This window comes from Lepidochelys kempii, chromosome 3 (assembly GCF_965140265.1).
Source record: "Lepidochelys kempii isolate rLepKem1 chromosome 3, rLepKem1.hap2, whole genome shotgun sequence".
Lineage (NCBI taxonomy): Eukaryota > Metazoa > Chordata > Testudines > Cheloniidae > Lepidochelys > Lepidochelys kempii.
The window spans coordinates 55,100,058-55,119,757 of NC_133258.1; the positions used below are offsets into that span (position 1 = coordinate 55,100,058).

The 19,700-nt window shown below is 39.5% G+C and overlaps 1 protein-coding gene across 1 annotated transcript in view; it reads right to left on the bottom strand.

Moving 5' to 3' along the window:
- LMBRD1 (LMBR1 domain containing 1) overlaps positions 1-19,700 on the bottom strand; it is a 237,069-nt gene that overhangs the window by 186,198 nt on the left and 31,171 nt on the right. The window contains exons 4-5 of the mRNA XM_073336361.1: positions 14,974-15,071; positions 11,105-11,172 (exon numbers count right to left, since the gene is read on the bottom strand). Coding sequence (XP_073192462.1) covers positions 11,105-11,172; positions 14,974-15,071 — 166 coding nt within the window. The remainder of the gene's footprint in view (positions 1-11,104; positions 11,173-14,973; positions 15,072-19,700) is intronic.

The following is a 19,700-nucleotide window of genomic DNA, read 5'->3' on the forward strand; positions in this document are numbered from 1 at the left end:
TGATTGGGCAACAAAATAGCAAATGAAGTTTAATGTGGATAAATGTAAAGTAATGCACATTGGAAAAATAACCCCAACTATACATACAATATGATGGGGGCTAATTTAGCTACAACTAATGAAGAGAAAGATCTTGGAGTCATTGTGGATAGTCCTCTGAAGACATCCACAGAGTGTGCAGCAGCAGTCAAAAAAAAACAAAAAACGGGATGTTAGGAATCATTAAGAAAGGGATAGAGAATAAGACTGAGAATATCTTATTGCCTTTATATAAATCCATGGTATGCCCAAATCTTGAATACTGCGTACAGATGTGGTCCCCTCATCTCAGAAAAAGATATGCTGGCATTAGTAAGGGTTCAGAAAAGGGCTACTAAAATGACTAAGGGTTTGGAATTGGTCCCATATGAGGAGAGATTAAAGAGGCTAGGACTTTGCCAGCAGATTGAGGGATGTGATCGTTCCCCTCTATTCCACAATGGTGAGGCCTCATCTGGAGTACTGTGTCCAGTTTTGGGCCCCATACTACAAGGATGTGGAAAACTTGGCAATGTCCAGCAGAGGGCTACAAAAATGATTAGGGGACTGGAACACACGAGTTATGAAGAGAGGCTGAGGGAACTGGGATTGTCTAGTCTGTGGAAGAGAGGAATGAGGGGGGATTTGATAGCTGCTTTCAACTACCTGAAAGGGGGTTCCAAAGAGGATGGATCTGGACTGTTCTCAGTGGTAGCAGACGACAGAACAAGGTGTAGTGGTCTCAAGTTGCAGTGGGGGAGGTTTAGGTTGGATATTAGGAAAAACTTTTTCACTAGGAGGGTGGTGAAACATTGGAATGCGTTACCTAGGGAGGTGGTGGAATCTCCGTCCTTAGAAGTTAAGGTCAGGCTTGACAAAGCCCTGGCTGGGATGCTTTAGTTGGGGATTGGTCCTGCTTTGAGCAGGGGGTTGGACTAGATGACCTCCTGAGGTCCCTTCCAACCCTGATATTCTATGAAAATCATGAGTGGTGTGGAGAAAGTGAATAAGGAAAAGTTATTTACTTGTTCCCATAATATAAGAACTAGGGACCACCAAATGAAATTAATGGGCAGCAGGTTTAAAATAAATAAAAGGAAGTTCTTCACTCAGCGCACAGTCAACCTGTGGAACTCCTTGCCTGAGGAGGTTGTGAAGGCTAGGACTATAAGAGGGTTTAAAAGAGAACTAGATAAATTCATGGATAGGTTAAGTCCATTAATGGCTATTAGCCAGGATGGGTAAGGAATGGTGCCCTAGCCTCTGTCAGAGGGTGGAGATGGATGGTTGGAGAGAGATCACTTGATCATTACCTGTTAGGTTCACTCTCTCTGGGGCACCTGGCATTGGCCACTGTCAGACAGGATACTGGGCTGGATGGACCTTTGGTCTGACCCAGTACTGCCATTCTTATGTCTCTGGAGCAGAAACAATCTGTTTTCTTCTTGTACAGCACCTACTGCAATGGTGTCCTGGTATATGACTGGGGCTCCTACATCCTATGGAGTGCTGACCACCACAGTCACCACTACCACAATAATATTGTTAGATTCCAAAACAAGGTAGCTGGCAACCTGAGAATGAAGGAAGATGCTGGTACTGTGCTTTTTGAAAACATCAAGAGTGCTACCGATAGCGGCCATGTGTTGACATAAGTAACATGCACACCTAGTAACTGACAAGCAAAAAGTATCAGGAGCAGAAAATGCAGACTCGAGTTGGTGATCTACCTCAGCAGCTGAATAAGACACTATAGAAAGGACTGAGGTTATATGATCAGAAAACAGACTGTTTAAAGCAACAATGTAGAAAACTTCATATGACAAAAAAAAAAAAAACAAAAAAAAAAAAACTTACTATCCCCCAACTGCTGCTGTCAAACATTTCTGGGAGAACACTTATCATCCACAGTAGCCTTTTGAACCTTAACTTTCATTCTATAATTCCAGTTACACTGGAAAATGTTTTCAGTATTCAATTCCCCGTTTGGTAGATGGCCTGAAACACAGGATTAAGCTAGACAATTCACAAAATGAGCTTGATTTAGCATACTTTTAGGAACTTTTGGGTACATGTAACCATAAAGCAAACCCACATTTATGTATCAAATCCACTGGGAAATGTATTGATGCGAACTGCTTATGACAGCAGTCAGAACTCTAATTATGGTCCCCTGGAATGCCAAACGTGTAGAGGGCTGAGACTAAATTAAATATGGTCCCAGACGTGAGATGTACGGAAACTGTATAAAAAAAGAAAGGTGCATGGCCAATGCTCAGTTGGGATACCAGAATGACAAGATGATAGAAGCGTGCAACATCATTCCCACTTATGATGCTTCTTCACTCACTGGGTTTTCCTTCTTCACTTCTGATGAACTCCATAAGATGAAGTATGCACAATACAGGAAGTCATTTGGCTACACCTACCTTACTCTTCTACAATTGCAATTCTACTGGTCTGTATTTAAGAATTGAATAAAAGTCTTCATGTCTGTCTGTGACTCACCAGTCTCACTTCTTGTAAGTTCTACCTAACCACCTGAGTAAAGAATCTGAATTAGTCAAATTAATGCCCCCCCAAATTAATCAAAGGCTACCAGTAGCATGGAAGATGGTTTGAAAGTGCTGGTGGGACACATGGACTAATAGGTGATCAAAACTGAAATAGCTGGTGCATTGGGACTGTGGCAGAGGTAAGGAGGTATTTCATGGTAAAGAACAAGAGCAGACACGTACAGAGGGTTAGTGTCTGAAGGTCCATAAAAATGAAACTTGTATTTGTTGTGGTGTATAAAGGAAAAGCCAGTGGAAAGACAAAGTGGTAACATGATCAGAATAGATGAAAATATCTTAAAAGCAGTATTTTGAATGTGCCCCTGGAGCTGTAATGTGGGTGCTAGTTAAAGCCAAACAGAAGGAGGTTGCAGTAGTAGACAGAAAACTATACAGGCCTTAATGAGAGTTTTAGGACTCTGCGCTAAGAGAGAAACTGAATTTCAGATGCTGCAGAAGAAGCAGCAGCAGAATGATGTTGAAGTGGCCCAGATATGTAAGGCTAGCTAGAGAAAAGGTGGAGCCAAAGAGGACACCCATGCTACGTATCTAAGCAACAGGAAAGATTAATGTTGTTGTCCATAGTGAATGAGGGAGTGGAGGGTAAGAAAACTAGGGAGGAAGACTAGGAGTTCAATTTTGCTGAGGCAGAACCTCGAGGGGAGGCAAAAAATAGCCAGATGATTGTGACAAAGTGGGCTACAGCAGGGTCAAAATCTGAACGTCAGTTTGTATTGCCACCTTAATTTTTTATTGTAACCTTCATTTTGTACAGTGTGTTGAGCACATGCCTAACCCTACCCAAAGTAAGTATATTATGATGTATTCCAGTCAGCTGTGTTACCCAGGAAAGGTGTTTGACACCTACTTGAATGAGTACAATGGTAAAGGCAGGTCTACTCTAAAAAAATTTGCACCAATGCAGTTGCACCGCTGTAGCACATCTGGTGAAGATGCTCTAAGCTAACGGGTGCTTAATAATTCCACCTCCACAAGAGACAGGAGCTATGTTGGCTGGAGAAGCTGAATGTTACTGAATGAAATAGTAAAAGGAAAAGAAGAATGGGTCAATGACAAAGTCCTTTAAGACCCTCTTGGAAAGAGAAGGCACAGAAGATATCAAAGTAAGAGGAGAGCCACCAGAGGAGGATGTAGTTGCAAGAGCTAAGTGGAGGACAATATTTCAATGATCACAGCATCAGCAGCAGTGTCAAAAGCAGCCTACATGTCAGGGAAGGATAAAGCAGAACCATGAGATTTGGCCAAGACTATGTCATTCAAGACCTCAGGGAAAGCAGTTTACTCAGTGAAATGCATACGGCAAAAGCCAGGACAGACTGACAAAAGGAACTGATGGCTAAGTTGTAAGTGGTACAAAGTTAGTTAAGAGAAATGAAGTCGAAAAAAGGGATAATCAGTAGTGGAGAGAGACGTGAGGGGAATGAACTTTTTTAGGATTGAGAAAAGCCATGTTTTACTATAAAGGAAGCAACTAATGTAACAAGAGACCAAGGAAAAAGATGACGGATATAATGTGGTCATTGGGGCACAAAAATGGGTTAAACAAGGAAAGTAGGTAAGAAGATACAGCATCATTGACGAGGAGGAGGAGGAGGAGGAGGAGGAGGAAAGAGGATTGGGCCCAATTAAGTCACTAAGATTCTCAATTACCTCTGTCTTGGCTGTCCCCACCCATGCTTTTTTCTATTAGAAAAACTGCAATTTGTTATACGGAGATTTAAAAAATGGGTCTCCACTGTACTACCAAGACCCTAGCATTGCAACATAATTCAACCCTCTTCTGGTTAAGAGCCTATAAGCAGACATTCTTTGCCATAATCTCTCACTACCCTCCAATTCTCACTAATGTCATCAGGCAGGAGAAGCCGGGGAAAAATCCTCACAAGCCCCCACCAGTCTGCTCCACAGGGGTGTGCAATGGAAGAGTAGTAACTGTACAGCCAACTGAAGATCAAGCCAACCAAAGATCACACAGAATGTGCATAAGGCATTTAGACCTGGTTTGAACTACTGAACTGCTGCAACATCCCCAACAAATTAGCAAAGCTATAAAAACAAAGCCATGGGAAGTTGTTCTCAAGATACTGTATATTAGCCATATTATTATTACCATATTATTATGTTTTATTTGTAATGCAAAAGAGAGAGGAACTTCCGTAGTTCTCAGAGGGTCAGCAACTTCTGGGGAGACACTTCTATGCTTAGAACAATAGGAAGTCTGTCACTGTGCCTTCCAGAATGTGGGGCACCAATTGCTTTCTGAGGATGGCTCACAAATGAGACTCCCAATAAAACTGACAGAGTCAGTTCCAGCTGTACACCTGCCATGAAAACTCACTTTGTTTAGGATAGTAGTCCATCCTTTTTAGCAGTGGCAATAGTTTCTCTCTCAACTCTAGCTTTGACTCAGATAATGCAAAACCAGAACCAAAACAGCTACAGCAAAGCAAATGTATTCTATATCTCCTTGTGGATCTACAAACTTCTTTACTAAATTCTAATCATACAGAAGTGCACAAATCCACTGAAGGCAGCAGGACTGTCAGCAGTGAGGAGATAAGTGGCAGACATTAAGGTTGTACAGGTTTACAACTGGGGGTATAATTTTCATACAAGTGACGTGAGATAAGGAAAGAACCAACTTGACACAAACAAGATTGACATTTATGGACTGCAGTTAAAACTAACTTTTTATTTGAATTGCACATCAGAATTGGGCTGCTCATTTTATCTGAAGTCATTGCCACGACCAAGAAACCCGATAACGCCAAACTCCACAGTCGCTTTTCAGAGTAGACTCTCTCCATGTCTTCTCACCTGTTTTTGGCTGTTGAGTTATATTCCTTCTCTGGAAATCTATTAGTCACTCATAACAATTGGTCTACCCAGAACAAGGGAAAGTATAAATGCACACGGGAAGTAGAGAGAGGGTAGAAGAGAACTGAAGCATATGTTGCAAGTTCCTGTAACCAGTTTTAACTCCAAGTTTATATAAAGAGGTATTTTAAATTTTGATCCTCAAACATGAGGGATAATAATTGTAGTCTTTGGTGACTTAATTCTAGAAGCTATTGAAATTCATCTCCGTCATCTTTATTTATAGACTAATTATGGTACAACTACATTCATAGGATTTTTAAAAATTATACTGCAACAAGGAAATTTAGGATACTCAGAGTACAATTTCTGTAATTCAAACACTTTACGTGTGGTACTCAAACGATTATTTTTAGTTACAGGCATTACGTTACAGCCTTGAATTATTTTTTACACTATGGACTGCTGAGATATCCTTGTGTAGAGATGCCTCAACTAATCATATTAAGAGTCATCTAGGAATATGCTTTAAGTTTTAGGCACGCAGCTAAAGTGACTCATGGAGTAGTCATAAGCAAACCATATGCACAAGAAAACATGACCAGGCCAAACAGGTAAACAAGCCGTTTAAAAAAAAAAATCAAATCAACATATACATCTCAATATAAATAAGGTACACATGAACAGTTTAACAGTGATATTTCCACAGTATCTAGAAAAATTCAACACTCCTTAAAAATGTTGTCTTCTGGTGACAGAAGGCGTTTAGAAAGGAAAAGTAGTTATGAGCTAAGATTATCAACATTTCATTTTTGTGTTGCCATTAAAAAGCAACATTTATCCATATTTACACACATAGCTATGGTGTGGGAGATCTTTCTACTTCTTTTTCTAGGAATAAGGACATGTATACCTACTACCCTCATTCTCTGCAGAGGTTAAAAGGTTAGGGGGCATAAGGGAGAAATGCCAGACTTGCTCCTCTCTGTCTTAGGTAAGTAGCCATCCCCACCAGTTTCAGCTCCTCCTAGGAGGAAACTCTCATTGCCACAGCCAATGTTTCAAGCAACTTTAATCCCTGATTGCATCAGATACTAATCAATAACTGAGTAAATACTGACTTTTAAATTAAAAATCATTTTCTTAAAATATTTGGTTATTAGCCACAATTTTTAAAAAAATGGATTATGGCCATAGCTCACTGGGAACAGTTTTGTTTTACCAACACTACAGTGAACCCGCTGGCTCATCACTGCATAACCCCCATATTTAACTGGAGGGAAAAGATTGAGCCACAGGTCATTTTAGAAAGGTAAACATCTAGTTCAGAATCTAGCCAACAGATATTTAGTAAACCTGGAAGACACTTCTCTCCCCCCCCCCCCCAAAAAGGGTACAGGGGATCAGACAGATATCCAGAAGACTACATAGGAGCATATACAACAGACTGTGGGAGCAGCTTGAAAGCGGGTTGCACAAGGAAGACCAAACAGCAGAAGAGCAAACTTAACTGGACATAACAGAACTAAGCTCTGGCCAGTGTAAGCTACACTGTGCCTACAGTAGTTATAACCTCTGCTTTCTGCCACCCCTACTAAAAGGCCACAGAATTTAATCGAATACTTCCTGCATCAAACCCATAAACTCTAGAGGAGTTCAAGCTTCACAGACCCTGGACTTCAGAAAAGCAGACTTTGACTCCCTCAGGGAACTGATGGGCAGGATCCCTAGGGAGAACAACATGGGGGGGGAAAGGAGTCCAGGAGAGTTGGCTGTATTTTAAAGAATCCTTATGGAGGTTACAGGGACAAACCATCCCGATGTGTAGAAAGCATAGTAAATATGGCAGGCAACCAGCTTGGCTTAACAGTGAAATCCTTGCTGATCTTAAGCACAAAAAGGAAGCTTACAAGAAGTGGAAGATTGGACAAATGACCAGGGAAGAGTATAAAAATATTACTCAGGCATGCAGGAGTGAAATCAGGAAGGCCAAATCACACCTGGAGTTGCAGCTAGCAAGAGATGTTAAGAACAACAAGAAGGGTTTCTTCAGGTATGTTAGCAACAAGTCAAGGAAAGTGTGGGCTCCTTGCTGAATGAGGGAGGCAACCTAATGACAGAGGATGTGGAAAAAGCTAATGTACTCAGTGCTTTTGTTTGCCTCTGTCTTCAAGAACAAGGTCAGCTCCCCGGCTACTGCACTGGGCAGCACAGCAAGGGGAGGAGGTGACCAGCCCTCTGTGGAGAAAGAAGTCGTTCGGGACTATTTAGAAAAGCTGGACGAGCACAACTCCATGGGGCCGGATGCACTGCATCTGAGAGCGCTAAAGGAGTTGGCGGATGTGATTGCAGAGCCATTGGCCATTATCTTTGAAAACTCATGGCGATTGGGGGAAGTCCTGGACAACTGCAAAAAGGCTAATGTAATGCCCATCTTTAAAAAATGGGAAGGAGGAGGATCCTGGGAACTACAGGCCAGTCAGCCTCACCTCAGTCCCTGGAAAAATCATGGAGCAGGTCCTCAAGGAATTCTGAAGCACTTAGAGGAGAGGAAAGTGATCAGAAACAGTCCGCATGGATTCACCAAGGGCAAGTCCTGGGGCCGGTTTTGTTCAATATCTTCATAAATGATCTGGAGGATGGTATGTATTGCACTCAGCAAATTTGCGGATGATACTAAACTGGGAGGAGTGGTAGATACGCTGGAGGGCAGGGATAGGATACAGAGGGACCTAGACAAATTGGAGGATTGGGCCAAAAGAAATCTGATGAGGTTCAATAAGGATAAGTGCAGGGTCCTGCACTTAGGACGGAAGAATCCAATGCACAGCTACAGACTAGAGACTGAATGGCTAGGCAGCAGTTCTGCGGAAAAGGACCTAGGGGTGACAGTGGACGAGAAGCTGGATATGAGTCAGCAGTGTGCCCTTGTTGCCAAGAAGGCCAATGGCATTTTGGGATGTATAAGTAGGGGCATAGCGAGCAGATCGAGGAACGTGATCATCCCCCTCTATTCGACATTGGTGAGGCCTCATCTGGAGTACTGTGTCCAGTTTTGGGCCCCATACTACAAGAAGGATATGGATAAATTGGAGAGAGTCCTGCGAAGGGCAACATAAATGATTAGGGGTCTGGAACACATGACTTATGAGGAGAGGCTGAGGGAACTGGGATTGTTTAGTCTGCAGAAGAGAAGAATGAGGGGGGATTTGATAGCTGCTTTCAACTACCTGAGAGGTGGTTCCAGAGAGGATGGATCTAGACTGTTCCCAGTGGTAGAGGACAGGACAAGGAGCAATGGTCTCAAGTTGCAGTGGGGGAGGTTTAGGTTGGATATTAGGAAAAACTTTTTCACTAGGAGGGTGGTGAAACACTGGAATGCGTTACCTAGGGAGGTGGTTGAATCTCCTTGCTTAGAAGTTTTTAAGGTCAGGCTTGACAAAGCCCTGGCTGGGATGCTTTAGTTGGGGATTGGTCCTGCTTTGAGCAGGGGGTTGGACTAGATGACCTCCTGAGGTCCCTTCCAACTCTGATATTCTATGATTCACTCTTGACTTGCAGACTTCAAGAGACTGAAAGCTAAGTTAGTTAAGTTATTTCAATGGCTAGTTACCCACACAAACATTTTCCATCTTATTTCTAGCCTGAATTTGTCACCTCTTCGCAGTCTCTTAAATCAGCTAAATAGATTTACAGTGAAACTAATTAAGCTCAAGCAGGTTTTCCCAACTCCAAATTATGATTGTAGCTCTTTTCTGCATTTGTTCCAATTGGTCACTATCGCTTTTGGTGTACACACATCAGAACTGGACTCAGTACTTCAGTGATATTTCTCACTAGGTCTGTATACAGTGGTAATATCTACATCTACTTGATATTCTGTCTATCCATCCAAGGATCACTTTTTAGGGTTCATCCTGTGAAGATACCATACACAGAGTTAAAGAAACTGAATGCTCCATCATACTTTAGAAACATTTAAATACTACTTAGTGAAAGAACCTGCCATGGCACATAAACTAAGTACTGTATATACTCCGGTCAAGGTTCCTTCCCCACTCTGAACTCTAGGGTACAGATGTGGGGACCTGCATGAAAACCTCCTAAGCTTACTTTTACCAGTTTAGGTTAAAACTTCCCCAAGGTACAAACTATTTTATCCTTTGCCCTTGGACTTCCACTGCCACCACGAAACGTTTATCTGTGTTTATTTATTAGGGAAGTGTTGTTTGGAAACGTCTTTTCACCCAAAATCCTCCCAACCCTTGCACCCCACTTCCTGGGGAAGGTTTCGTAAAAAACCTCACCAATTTGCATAGGTGACCACAGACCCAAACCCTTGGATCTTAAGAACAATGAAAAAGCAATCCGTTTCTGAAAAGTAGGATTTTAATAGAAGTAAAAAGTAAAAAAGAAATCACCTCTGTAAAATCAGGATGATAAATATCTTACAGGGTAATTAGATTCAAAACAGAGAATCCCTCTAGGCAAAACCTTAAGTTACAAAAAGACACAGACAGGAATATCCATTCCTTTCAGCACAGGTTATTTCCTCAGCCATTTAAAGAAATCATAATCTAACACATATCTAGCTAGATTACTTACTAAGTTCTAAGACTCCATTCCTGTTGTGTCCCCGCAAAAGCATCACCCAGACAGACAGACCCTTTGTTTTTCCCCCCCTCCAGCTTTGAAAGTATCTTCTCTCCTCATTGGTCATTTTGGTCAGGTGCCAGCGAGGTTATCCTAGCTTCTTAACCCTTTACAGGTGAAAGGGTTTTTCCTCTGGCCAGAAGGGATTTTAAAGGTGTTTACCCTTCCCTTTATATTTATGGCAACTAATTATTAAAGATGAAAAAACAGGACATGGAATAATGTTTTAACTTCTGCAGAACACTATTATTTATGGGAAAGAAAAGAATTTCTTATTCCCTTACTTGAGTAATGTATTATCTCTCTCTCAAACTAAAGCCAATAAAGCCTTTACACCGAAGACAAGTATATATGTACATAAGCATGAGCCCACACTGAACTATTAAATCCCAATTCAGAAAGCATTTATGCACAGGCATAACTCTTAGCGCACCATGCACATGACTTCCTGAATTAGGGTCTTAATGTACAAATTAATTTCACAGGTTTAAAAAGGAAATCAAAGTTTAGCTATTCTCATTATATGGCCTGTGGTGTATATTATGATGTAAACTTATGACTAATTATAAGCATATTTCAGACAACTATATTAAGATTCAAGATTGCACAAAGTCAGAAAAATCCAAGTTAAAGCTGCATGCATAACTTCAATTCTGCCTCCTACGTGTATGCAACAAAATACAATAGGCAACATGAAAAAGCTGGATAGTTTTCCTCAACTATAAAAATGGATTCAAATATTTAAGATACATCCCTGAAAATCTTCAGTATGAGAGTCTCTCCCCCCACTTAGATCTGTATATTATGAAGAATTTAAAAAAAATGAACAGAAAAAAATAAAAAATAAAATAAAATAAAAGATCCATTGTGGGTCTGATGTTACCATAACCTACCCTGGCTTTGCTCTGGTGATTCAGGATATTAGAATCTTTATAGGGATTTTTTCTTATGATGCTATTTTTCACTTTACCTTTTCAGTTATTTATTAATCTAATTTTTCCTTTACCTTCACTTCAATACAAACGCATGTATATACTTACCCAATTAGAAGAAGAACTGCGCAAACCATGAGGAATCCCAGAGTATACTTCAGTGCAGTTTGAACATGCTGTATTTTAAATTAAACAAAGTTGTAATATATTTAATATTTGATTTTTTTAGAACATCTGCATATTTTAATCAATAAATCACAGGATAGAATATTTAGTGGGACATGCGGTCTATAAAAATATTACTGTTTAACTAAAACGGATTTTGTTTCAAGAATGCAAATTTCTGCCTTAGATCTAAAAAGTTGTATAGTTTGATGTTAAGAGGTAATAACCATATGAAATTAAGATCTATTACACAGTATAAGCTTGGGCAACCTGCTCTGGCCAGATGTCACTCCTTTAAATCCTCTTGAACATCTGTCTTGGGTGTGTTATTCAATAGAGAAAAAGGTACTATACTAATAGACTAATAAGAACTATGCTGCTGGTACTATGAGGTAGAGTGACAAATACAAGCATGTATCTGCAACATGCCCTAATCTGAACTCTGTAGTACTGCTATGGTGAGTTTGAGTGACATTTTCATTAGAATGAACTATTCTCTTAATGTGGCATTTGGAATAAATTCTAGTTTCAGGAGACCACTGCTGCCTATTTTCATTTAATGGCACTCTTTTGTAACATGGCCACCCCAGAGACTAGTTACTCCTCCTAAGGAGGAGCAGGTTTTCTGACTATATGACCTCAAAGCCATTTTTGCCATTCTTCTTTTTACTTCAGAGCCCAGTTACGATCAGCGCTTCAGGAAAGAATACCTGACTGTTATAGGGTGCAGTATTTATACCCTGGGTGTAAGGAAGGTTGGGATCAAGAGACTTGTTCCTTCTGCCTGACATTCTGCTAAAATGTGACTCCTACAATTGAGCATATCATGGATAATTAACATTAAACTAAGTATTAGTTATCAAGGGCTCCATGTCTAGTTGGCAGCTGGTAACAAGCGGAGTGCCCAAAGGGTTAGTCCTGGGGCCAGTTTTGTTCAATATCTTCATTAATGATCTGAAGGATAGCATGGATTGCACCCTCAGCAAGTTAGCAGGGAATTGGTCCTGCTTCGAGCAGGGGGTTGGACTAGATGACCTTCTGGGGTCCCTTCCAACCCTGATATTCTATGATTCTATGACACTAAACTGGGAGGAGTGGTAGATACGCTGGAGGGTAGGGATAAAATACAAAGGGACCTAGACAAATCAGAGGATTGGGCCAAAAGAAATCTCGTGACGTTCATCAAGGACAAGCGCAGAGTCTGGCATTTAAGATGGAAGAACCTCATGCACTGCTACAGACTAGGGACCGAGTGGCTAGGCAGCAGTTCTGCAGAAAAGGACCTAGGTGTTACATCCAGCTTCTCGTCCACTGTAAGTCAACAGTGTGCCCTTGTTGCCATGAAGACCAATGGCAGTTCGGGCTGTATAAGTAGGAGCATTGCCAGCAGATCGAGGGACGTGATCCTTCCCTTCTATTCAGCATTGGTGAGGCCTTACTGTACTGTGTACAGTTTTGGGCCCCACGCTACAAGAAGGATGTAGAAAAATTGGGAAGTGTCCAGTGGAGGGCATTAGGGGGCTGGAGCACATGATTTATGAGGAGAGGCTGAGGGAACTGGGATTGTTTAGTCTGCAGAATAGAAGAATGAGGGGGAATTTGACAGCTGCTTTCAACTACCTGAAAGGGGGTTCCAAAGATGATGGATCTAGACTGTTCTCAATGGTACCAGATCACAGAACAAGGAGTAATGGTCTCAAGTTTTAGGTTGGATATTAGGAAAAACTTTTTCAGTAGGAGGGTGGTGAAGCACTGGAATGGGTTACCTAGGAAGGTGGTGGAATCTCCTTCCTTAGACGTTTTTGAGGTCAGGCTTGACAAAGCCCTGGCTGGGATGCTTTAGTTGGGGATTGGTCCCCGCTTTGAGCAGGGGGTTGGACTAGAGGACCTCCTGAGGTCCCTTCCAACCCTGATATTCTATGTTTAATATTGCAACTCAAATGGACTCCTTAATTTAGCATATTTTTAAAGAAGTCTACTATGTGAATTAAAACAGAAGTAACCATCAACTTCTTCAAATTAAAGACTTGAAAGTTTAGAACAATGTCAGTGTAAGTTTTATTTTTAGGGCTGTCAATTAATAGCAATTAACTCACGTGATTAACTCAAAAAATTAATGGTGATTAATTGCACTGTTAAATACCACAATATCAATTGAAATTTATTAAATATTTTTGGATGTTTTCCCACATTTTCAAATATATTGATTTCTATTATAACGCAGGATACAGTGTACAGTGCTCACTTTATATTATTTGTTATGACAAATGTGCACTGTAAAAATGATAATAGTATTTTTCAACACACCTCATGCAAGTACGATACAGAGATTGCATTATTGTCGAAGTAACTTATAAACGTAGATTTTTGTTGGTACATAACTGCACTCAAAAACAAAACAGTGTAAAACTTTAGCCTACAAGTCCACTCAGTCCTACTTCTTGTTCAGCCAATCGCTAAGACAAACAAGTTTGTTTACACTTATGGGAGATACTGCTGCCTGCTTCTTATTTACAGTGTCACCTGAAAGTCAGAACAGGTATTCGCATGGCACTTTTGTAGCCAGCACTGTAAGGTATTTACATGCCAGCTATGCTAAACATTCATATGCCCCTTCATGCTTCAGCCACCATTCCAGAGGACATGCTTCCATGCTGATGCTTGTTAAAAAAAAAATGCATTAATAAATTTGTGACAGTTCTCCAAGGAGTTCAGTATGTCTCCTGCTCTGTTTTACCTGCATTCTGCCATGTTTCATGTTACAGCAGTCTTGGATGATGATCTAGCACTTGTTTGTTTTAACAACACTTTCACAGCAGATTTGACAAAATTGAAAGAAGGTACCATGTGAGATTTCTAAAAATAGCTACTGCACTCAACCCAAGGTTTAAGAATCTGAAGTGCCGTCCAAAATCTGAGTGGGACGAGGCATATAGCATGCTTTCAGCAGTCTTAAAGAAGAGCAACACTCTGATGCGGAAACTACAGAACCTGAATCACCAAAAAAAGAAAATCAACCTTCTTCTGGTGTCACCTGACTCAGTTGATGAAAATGAACACACGTCAGTCCACTCTGCTTTGGATCATAATCGAGCAGAACCCATCATCACCATGGACTTACGTCCTCTGGAATGGTGTTGAAGCATGAAGGGACATACCAATCTTTTGCACATCTGGCACGTAAATATCTTGTGATGCCGGCTATGACAGTGCCATCCGAATGCTTGTTCTCGCTTTCAGGTGATGTAAACAAAAAGCGGGCAGCATTATCTTCTGCCAGTTATAACCAAACTTGTTTGTCTGAGCAACTGGCTGAAGTAGGACTGAGTGGACTTGTAGGCGCTAAAGTTTTACACTGTTTTGTTTTTAAATGAAGTAATTTTTTGTACACAATTCTACATTTGTAAATTCAACTGTCATGATAAAAAGAGATTACACTATTTATAATGGGGGAATTGAAAAATACCATCTTTTTTTTACAGTGCTAATATTAGTAATAAAAAATAAACAGAAAGTGAGCACTGTACACTGTATTCTGTGTTTTAATTGAAATCAATATATTTGAAAATGTAGAAAACAAATTTTTAAATAAATGATATTCTGTTCTTTAATGGCGCGATTAATTGCGATTACGTTTTTTAATCGCTTGACAGCCCTATTTATTTTGTTTAAAATTAAGATCAGAGACAACGGTTCAACAAAAGGCTACTCTGAACAGTTGAAGCAGAACAGCTGTTAGACTTCATTATTTGGCTACTGTATTCAGACCTTAAGAAACAAGTCCGCACTAGGTGTGGCATAAATCAGCTTACTGAGCATGTGCTGGTATCATCTTCATCCTTCTCCTCATAATAGAAATAGACAAAAGGAATCCACAAAAACACAGAGAACAATATGATGGAATACAAAGCTGAGGAGAGAAAAAAAGCAGAGAAAAAAATTAAATCCAAGTTGTGTTGGCTTACATTGTTACACCACAACAGCTAAAAATTAACTGGTAAAGTAATCAAAATGTCTTAGAATGTCACCATTTCCTCTCATCCCAACTGAAAAAAAAAGGTCATTCTGATAATTTACCTCTAGAACAAGTGGGTTGAAATTGTAGTGAGTCTAGTCATTTGCTAGCCACATAAGACATTTATTACACATCAACCATTAAGATGAACTTGTCAGGTCTCAACAAGTCATAATAACTGGTAATGCAGGTTTTCAAATGGCATGCAATTATATGATCAAAATATCTGCAATTATTCCTACATATGTTGTCAGTCATGTGATCTTTAGAGCTATTATGTCCCAAGACTTTTTTTGTAGAAAAAACCCAAAACATCAGTTACTGAATATGTTTCACGTACAAATAAATCAGACTCCAACCATCAGTTCTTTTGAAAACTAGTATCCTATTGCCAATATGCTCTCAGGAGTTATTAGGGAGGGAGGGGATATAGGACAGAAAACGGCAATAGCCAGGACCTTTCCTTCCTCAAAACTTCAGACCACAAAAATATAATTCTGCAACTGAGACTGAGCCCTTCCATCACAGAGGGATGAGAAGAGGAAGAAAAGAAAAAAGCCACCAATAGCCAAAAAACTGAAATTAGTTGCTGGATCACTCCTTTGACACTTGGAGACAAGTGTGAGTGTGGCCCTCCTCTCATTGATGGGAAAGAACCAAATGATACCCTCTCCTCTCCATTCTGCCTCATACTTCACAGTTCTGAATAGCTGACACCCACATACTTCCAGGAGCCATAGTGACAGCAAGAATGAACGGACATGTGAAGGAAGAAGCACACAATATGCATAAGATGAGGAGAGGGGGAACAGATTAGTCAGTTCTTTTACAAAGTGACAGGAAACAATATTAAGTTCATGAACTAATTAACATATTTACTTAAAGTCTTCAGAAAGTGGTCTTTCCTCAGATCGCATGCTATAAACTTAGGGGAGGATGCTTGTTCTTATTAAAAGAAAATGAAAAATAACTTAAGAATTCAACACGCAAATCCTGTATGCACAAAATCCTCAATGCTATCTTAATGAAGTAATGACCAGCACCTTGATTAGAGTAAATCTTAGCATATTAGCACATCTGAATATAAAATGACAAAAAATTAAAGATAGGTCATTTAGACTCATATTTAGGCTCACAGGTCATTTAGGCTCATAAATCACTCATATTATTCCTATACATTCTAAGAAATTTTACTGCTTAATTTATCAATTTGTTCCAAAGTCTCCTCTGACACCTCAATCTAGGACAGTTCTTCAGATGTGTCACCTAAAAAGAATGGCTCAAGTTTGGGAATCTCCCTCACATGCTCTGCTGTGAGGAATGATGCAAAGAGTTTTTAATTTCTCTGCAATGGCCTTATCTTCCTTGAGTGCTCTTTTAGCATCTCAATCACCGAGTGGCCCCACTGGTTGTTTGGCAGGCTTCTTACTTCTGATGTGTTTAAAAAATTTTGCTTACTTTGCCTAGCTGTTCTTCAAATTTTTTTGCCTTCCTAATTATATTTTTATACTTCATTTACTAGAGTTTAGGCTTCTTTGTATTTTCCTCAATAGGATTTAACTTCCACTGTTTAAAGGATGATTTTTTGCCTCACACTGCTTTTTACTTTATTGTTTAGCCACAGTAGCATGTTTTTGGTCCTGTATATTTTTTTAAATTTAGGAGGTTTATTTGTTTTGTAATGTAAGACAGGACAACAATAATTTTTACACCACCACTTATCCAACACACACATAAATGGCAGCCAGTTAGCGTAACATGTTGATCAACAGCCTCCTTTGTAAATGCTATTAATTTGCCATGTTGACCATGAACATTTTTTTCCTCATTAAATTTATGCTAACACCAAAGTAATGGAATACATCAACACTGGCTGAACAAAGAATCCTTGACTTCACTTGGTAAGATTGAAAGTGAAATGTTACAACAAAATGACATTCAGAAAACATTTTTCTTGACTTAAGAATGCACTTGAAAGACACTTTTAAAAGCTATGACAAATTTTTAACCTGGAGTCAAGAGTGCCCTCCTGTTTCTTTAAAGATAAGAAAGGGTCCTCAAACATTTCTGTTTAACACGGTAGCGAATAGGGGTTAGGATTTTAAAGCAGCAACTTAGCAGCCAACAGTCTGGTTTAATAGGGACTACTGATTTCTTGAGTGGTTAACTGGATTGTCCTTTTCCTCCTCCTGATGCCTGAAGGCCATTTTTCTTTCCAGCCTCACTACTGGCCAAACTGTAGAGAATTCAGATGCTGAAAACTTTATTTAATCTTTCAGGAACAACTAAGGTTTCAGAAATTGTTGATGCTCTTTCATTTGGCTTTTGAGAGCAATAGCCTGGAGGACAGAGATTCTACACTGAAGGAAATGTTTTTATACAATCAGTTTGCCTACAATATGCAATATGACCATTTTTGAGGCATATTTCAATCAGTGGATCATTCAGAATCAGATGCATTACATGGCTATAAAAAGATAAACATATACTAAAGATTTTGATTACCTCTGCTGAAGTAGGACAGTTTGTGGGAAAATATTATAATTGTTGAAAACGCAAGTGTACAAATTACAGAAATTCAGTAAAGTACAACAGAGGCCTACTAGGAAACATAAAAGGATACATTTTGAAAGCGTGTAGTCCAACTGAACCTTGAAAAGGGTCATTTATAAGGAAAGTTCTCTTCCTAATAACACTGCATTAGGATTATTAGTAACAAAGTACCTGTAATTCTGTTCAGGAAGAGAAAGCAGGGAGAAAAGATACTGAAAACAGAGTAAACAAAACATTGTATTTACATATGAATTAAATATCATATTGCTCCCCTATGCTGCTCTATGAAAGCTAAACTCACAAAAACAGGTTATGTTTTTCAGAAGGTTGTTATACCAAACAAGATTCTGAAGATTATGAACATTAGCTTTCCAGATTGTGAAAAAAGATTTTACAAACCTCATTTTTCAAATATCTCAGTAATGATTTATAATAATCTGTAGGTCCAGAAAGCAGTCTGAATATCACAAACTGACAATATCTTGCTCTGCCCAGTAGGAAGAAAGCTCTTGAGCGTGTGAAGAAATTAGAAAAGGCAAGGCCGTTACCTTTGAAAGATGTGAGAGTTTTTAAAGGCATACTATTTATCTTCATAGGAGAAGATTAGACATTCTAATCCATTTTGTTTAGATCACTTGAACACCGATTTTTCTTTAACATAATAGTCTACAAATTGATCTATGTCCTTCCTAAGTCAACTCAGCGGCATTCCAAACAATGTATTCTGAAGCAAAGATGGTACTTAGATAGTTATGGTCTTCTGAAAAAAGCACAGTTAAAGAGGAGTACCAGTTTTCTTTCAGGATAACAGCTCTGAAAAAAAAGAAAAGGAGTACTTGTGGCACCCTTCGAGACTAACATTTATTTGAGCATAAGCTTTCATGAACTAGCTCACAAAAGCTTATGCTCAAATAAATTTGCTAGTCTCTAAGGTGCCACAAGTACTCCTTTTCTTTTTGCGGATACAGACCAACATGGCTGCTACTCTGAGCTCTGAAAAAGTAGCTCATCCCATCTGCAAAATACTGCCTGTAAAAATGCAAATGGAAGTTCATACCAATTTCTTCCTCAACAGAAGTAGAAGCTAAACATGGACAAGAATGCTAAGGGCTATCCCACATGACAATTGCAGATTTTTTTTTTTCCCCAGGAGAAAAACAAACAGTTCTAAGTGGTAGGGGCATGAATTCTTAGTTAAAAATGTAGTAGAACCCAGGGAGAAGAGAGTTCTAATTCCCCCCCCATACATCAGTTACTAGTTAATTGGTGGGTACTCATTGTTCACAAACTTAAGTTTCACAGATCTAGATCCCCCCTCCCCAACAGCAAAACTCAAACTCTCCTTTTAATAAGACAGTTTGTAAAGTACAAACACCATCTGAAACAGCAACAGTACCTCTCAGCCAAAAAAGTCTAAGCCATACTCTTTCATTTTAGTATTGTAAAAAGTTAAATTCTGAACCTTATTTAGGCAGGAAACCCACAACCAATGCCACCATGCCGTAAAACCAACTATTATATTAAAGAAATCATAATCCAGATGTATTAAACGGAGCACCCCTTAGGACTGGGAACCCATTCTACTGCGCACCATGTAAATACAAGCAGACAAGAGTTGAAAATCTAATGCAATCTACAGCTCAAGGCACAGTTAAAGAACAAAAAGTCCTTCTAGTCTTTTCCATTGAGGTTATTAAACCAGGCCTATCACCTGGATTCACCAGTAGCACATTAAGCAACTGGACTAGCATCTTTACTGCACAGGTTACCTTACTCCCTCCAAACAGGTTCTTATTCATATATGAAGGATTCTAACAGTGAAATAGTCAAGGCCAACTAAATTATTTTTAAGAAAGCCAATGTACACTTCACACTAGTAAAATATGTTAAATAAGCAACTCTGTATTACACTAGTCTAACCTGACTGTTCCAGAAAGATGAAATACCTTTATTGCACACTGCTAAACTCTG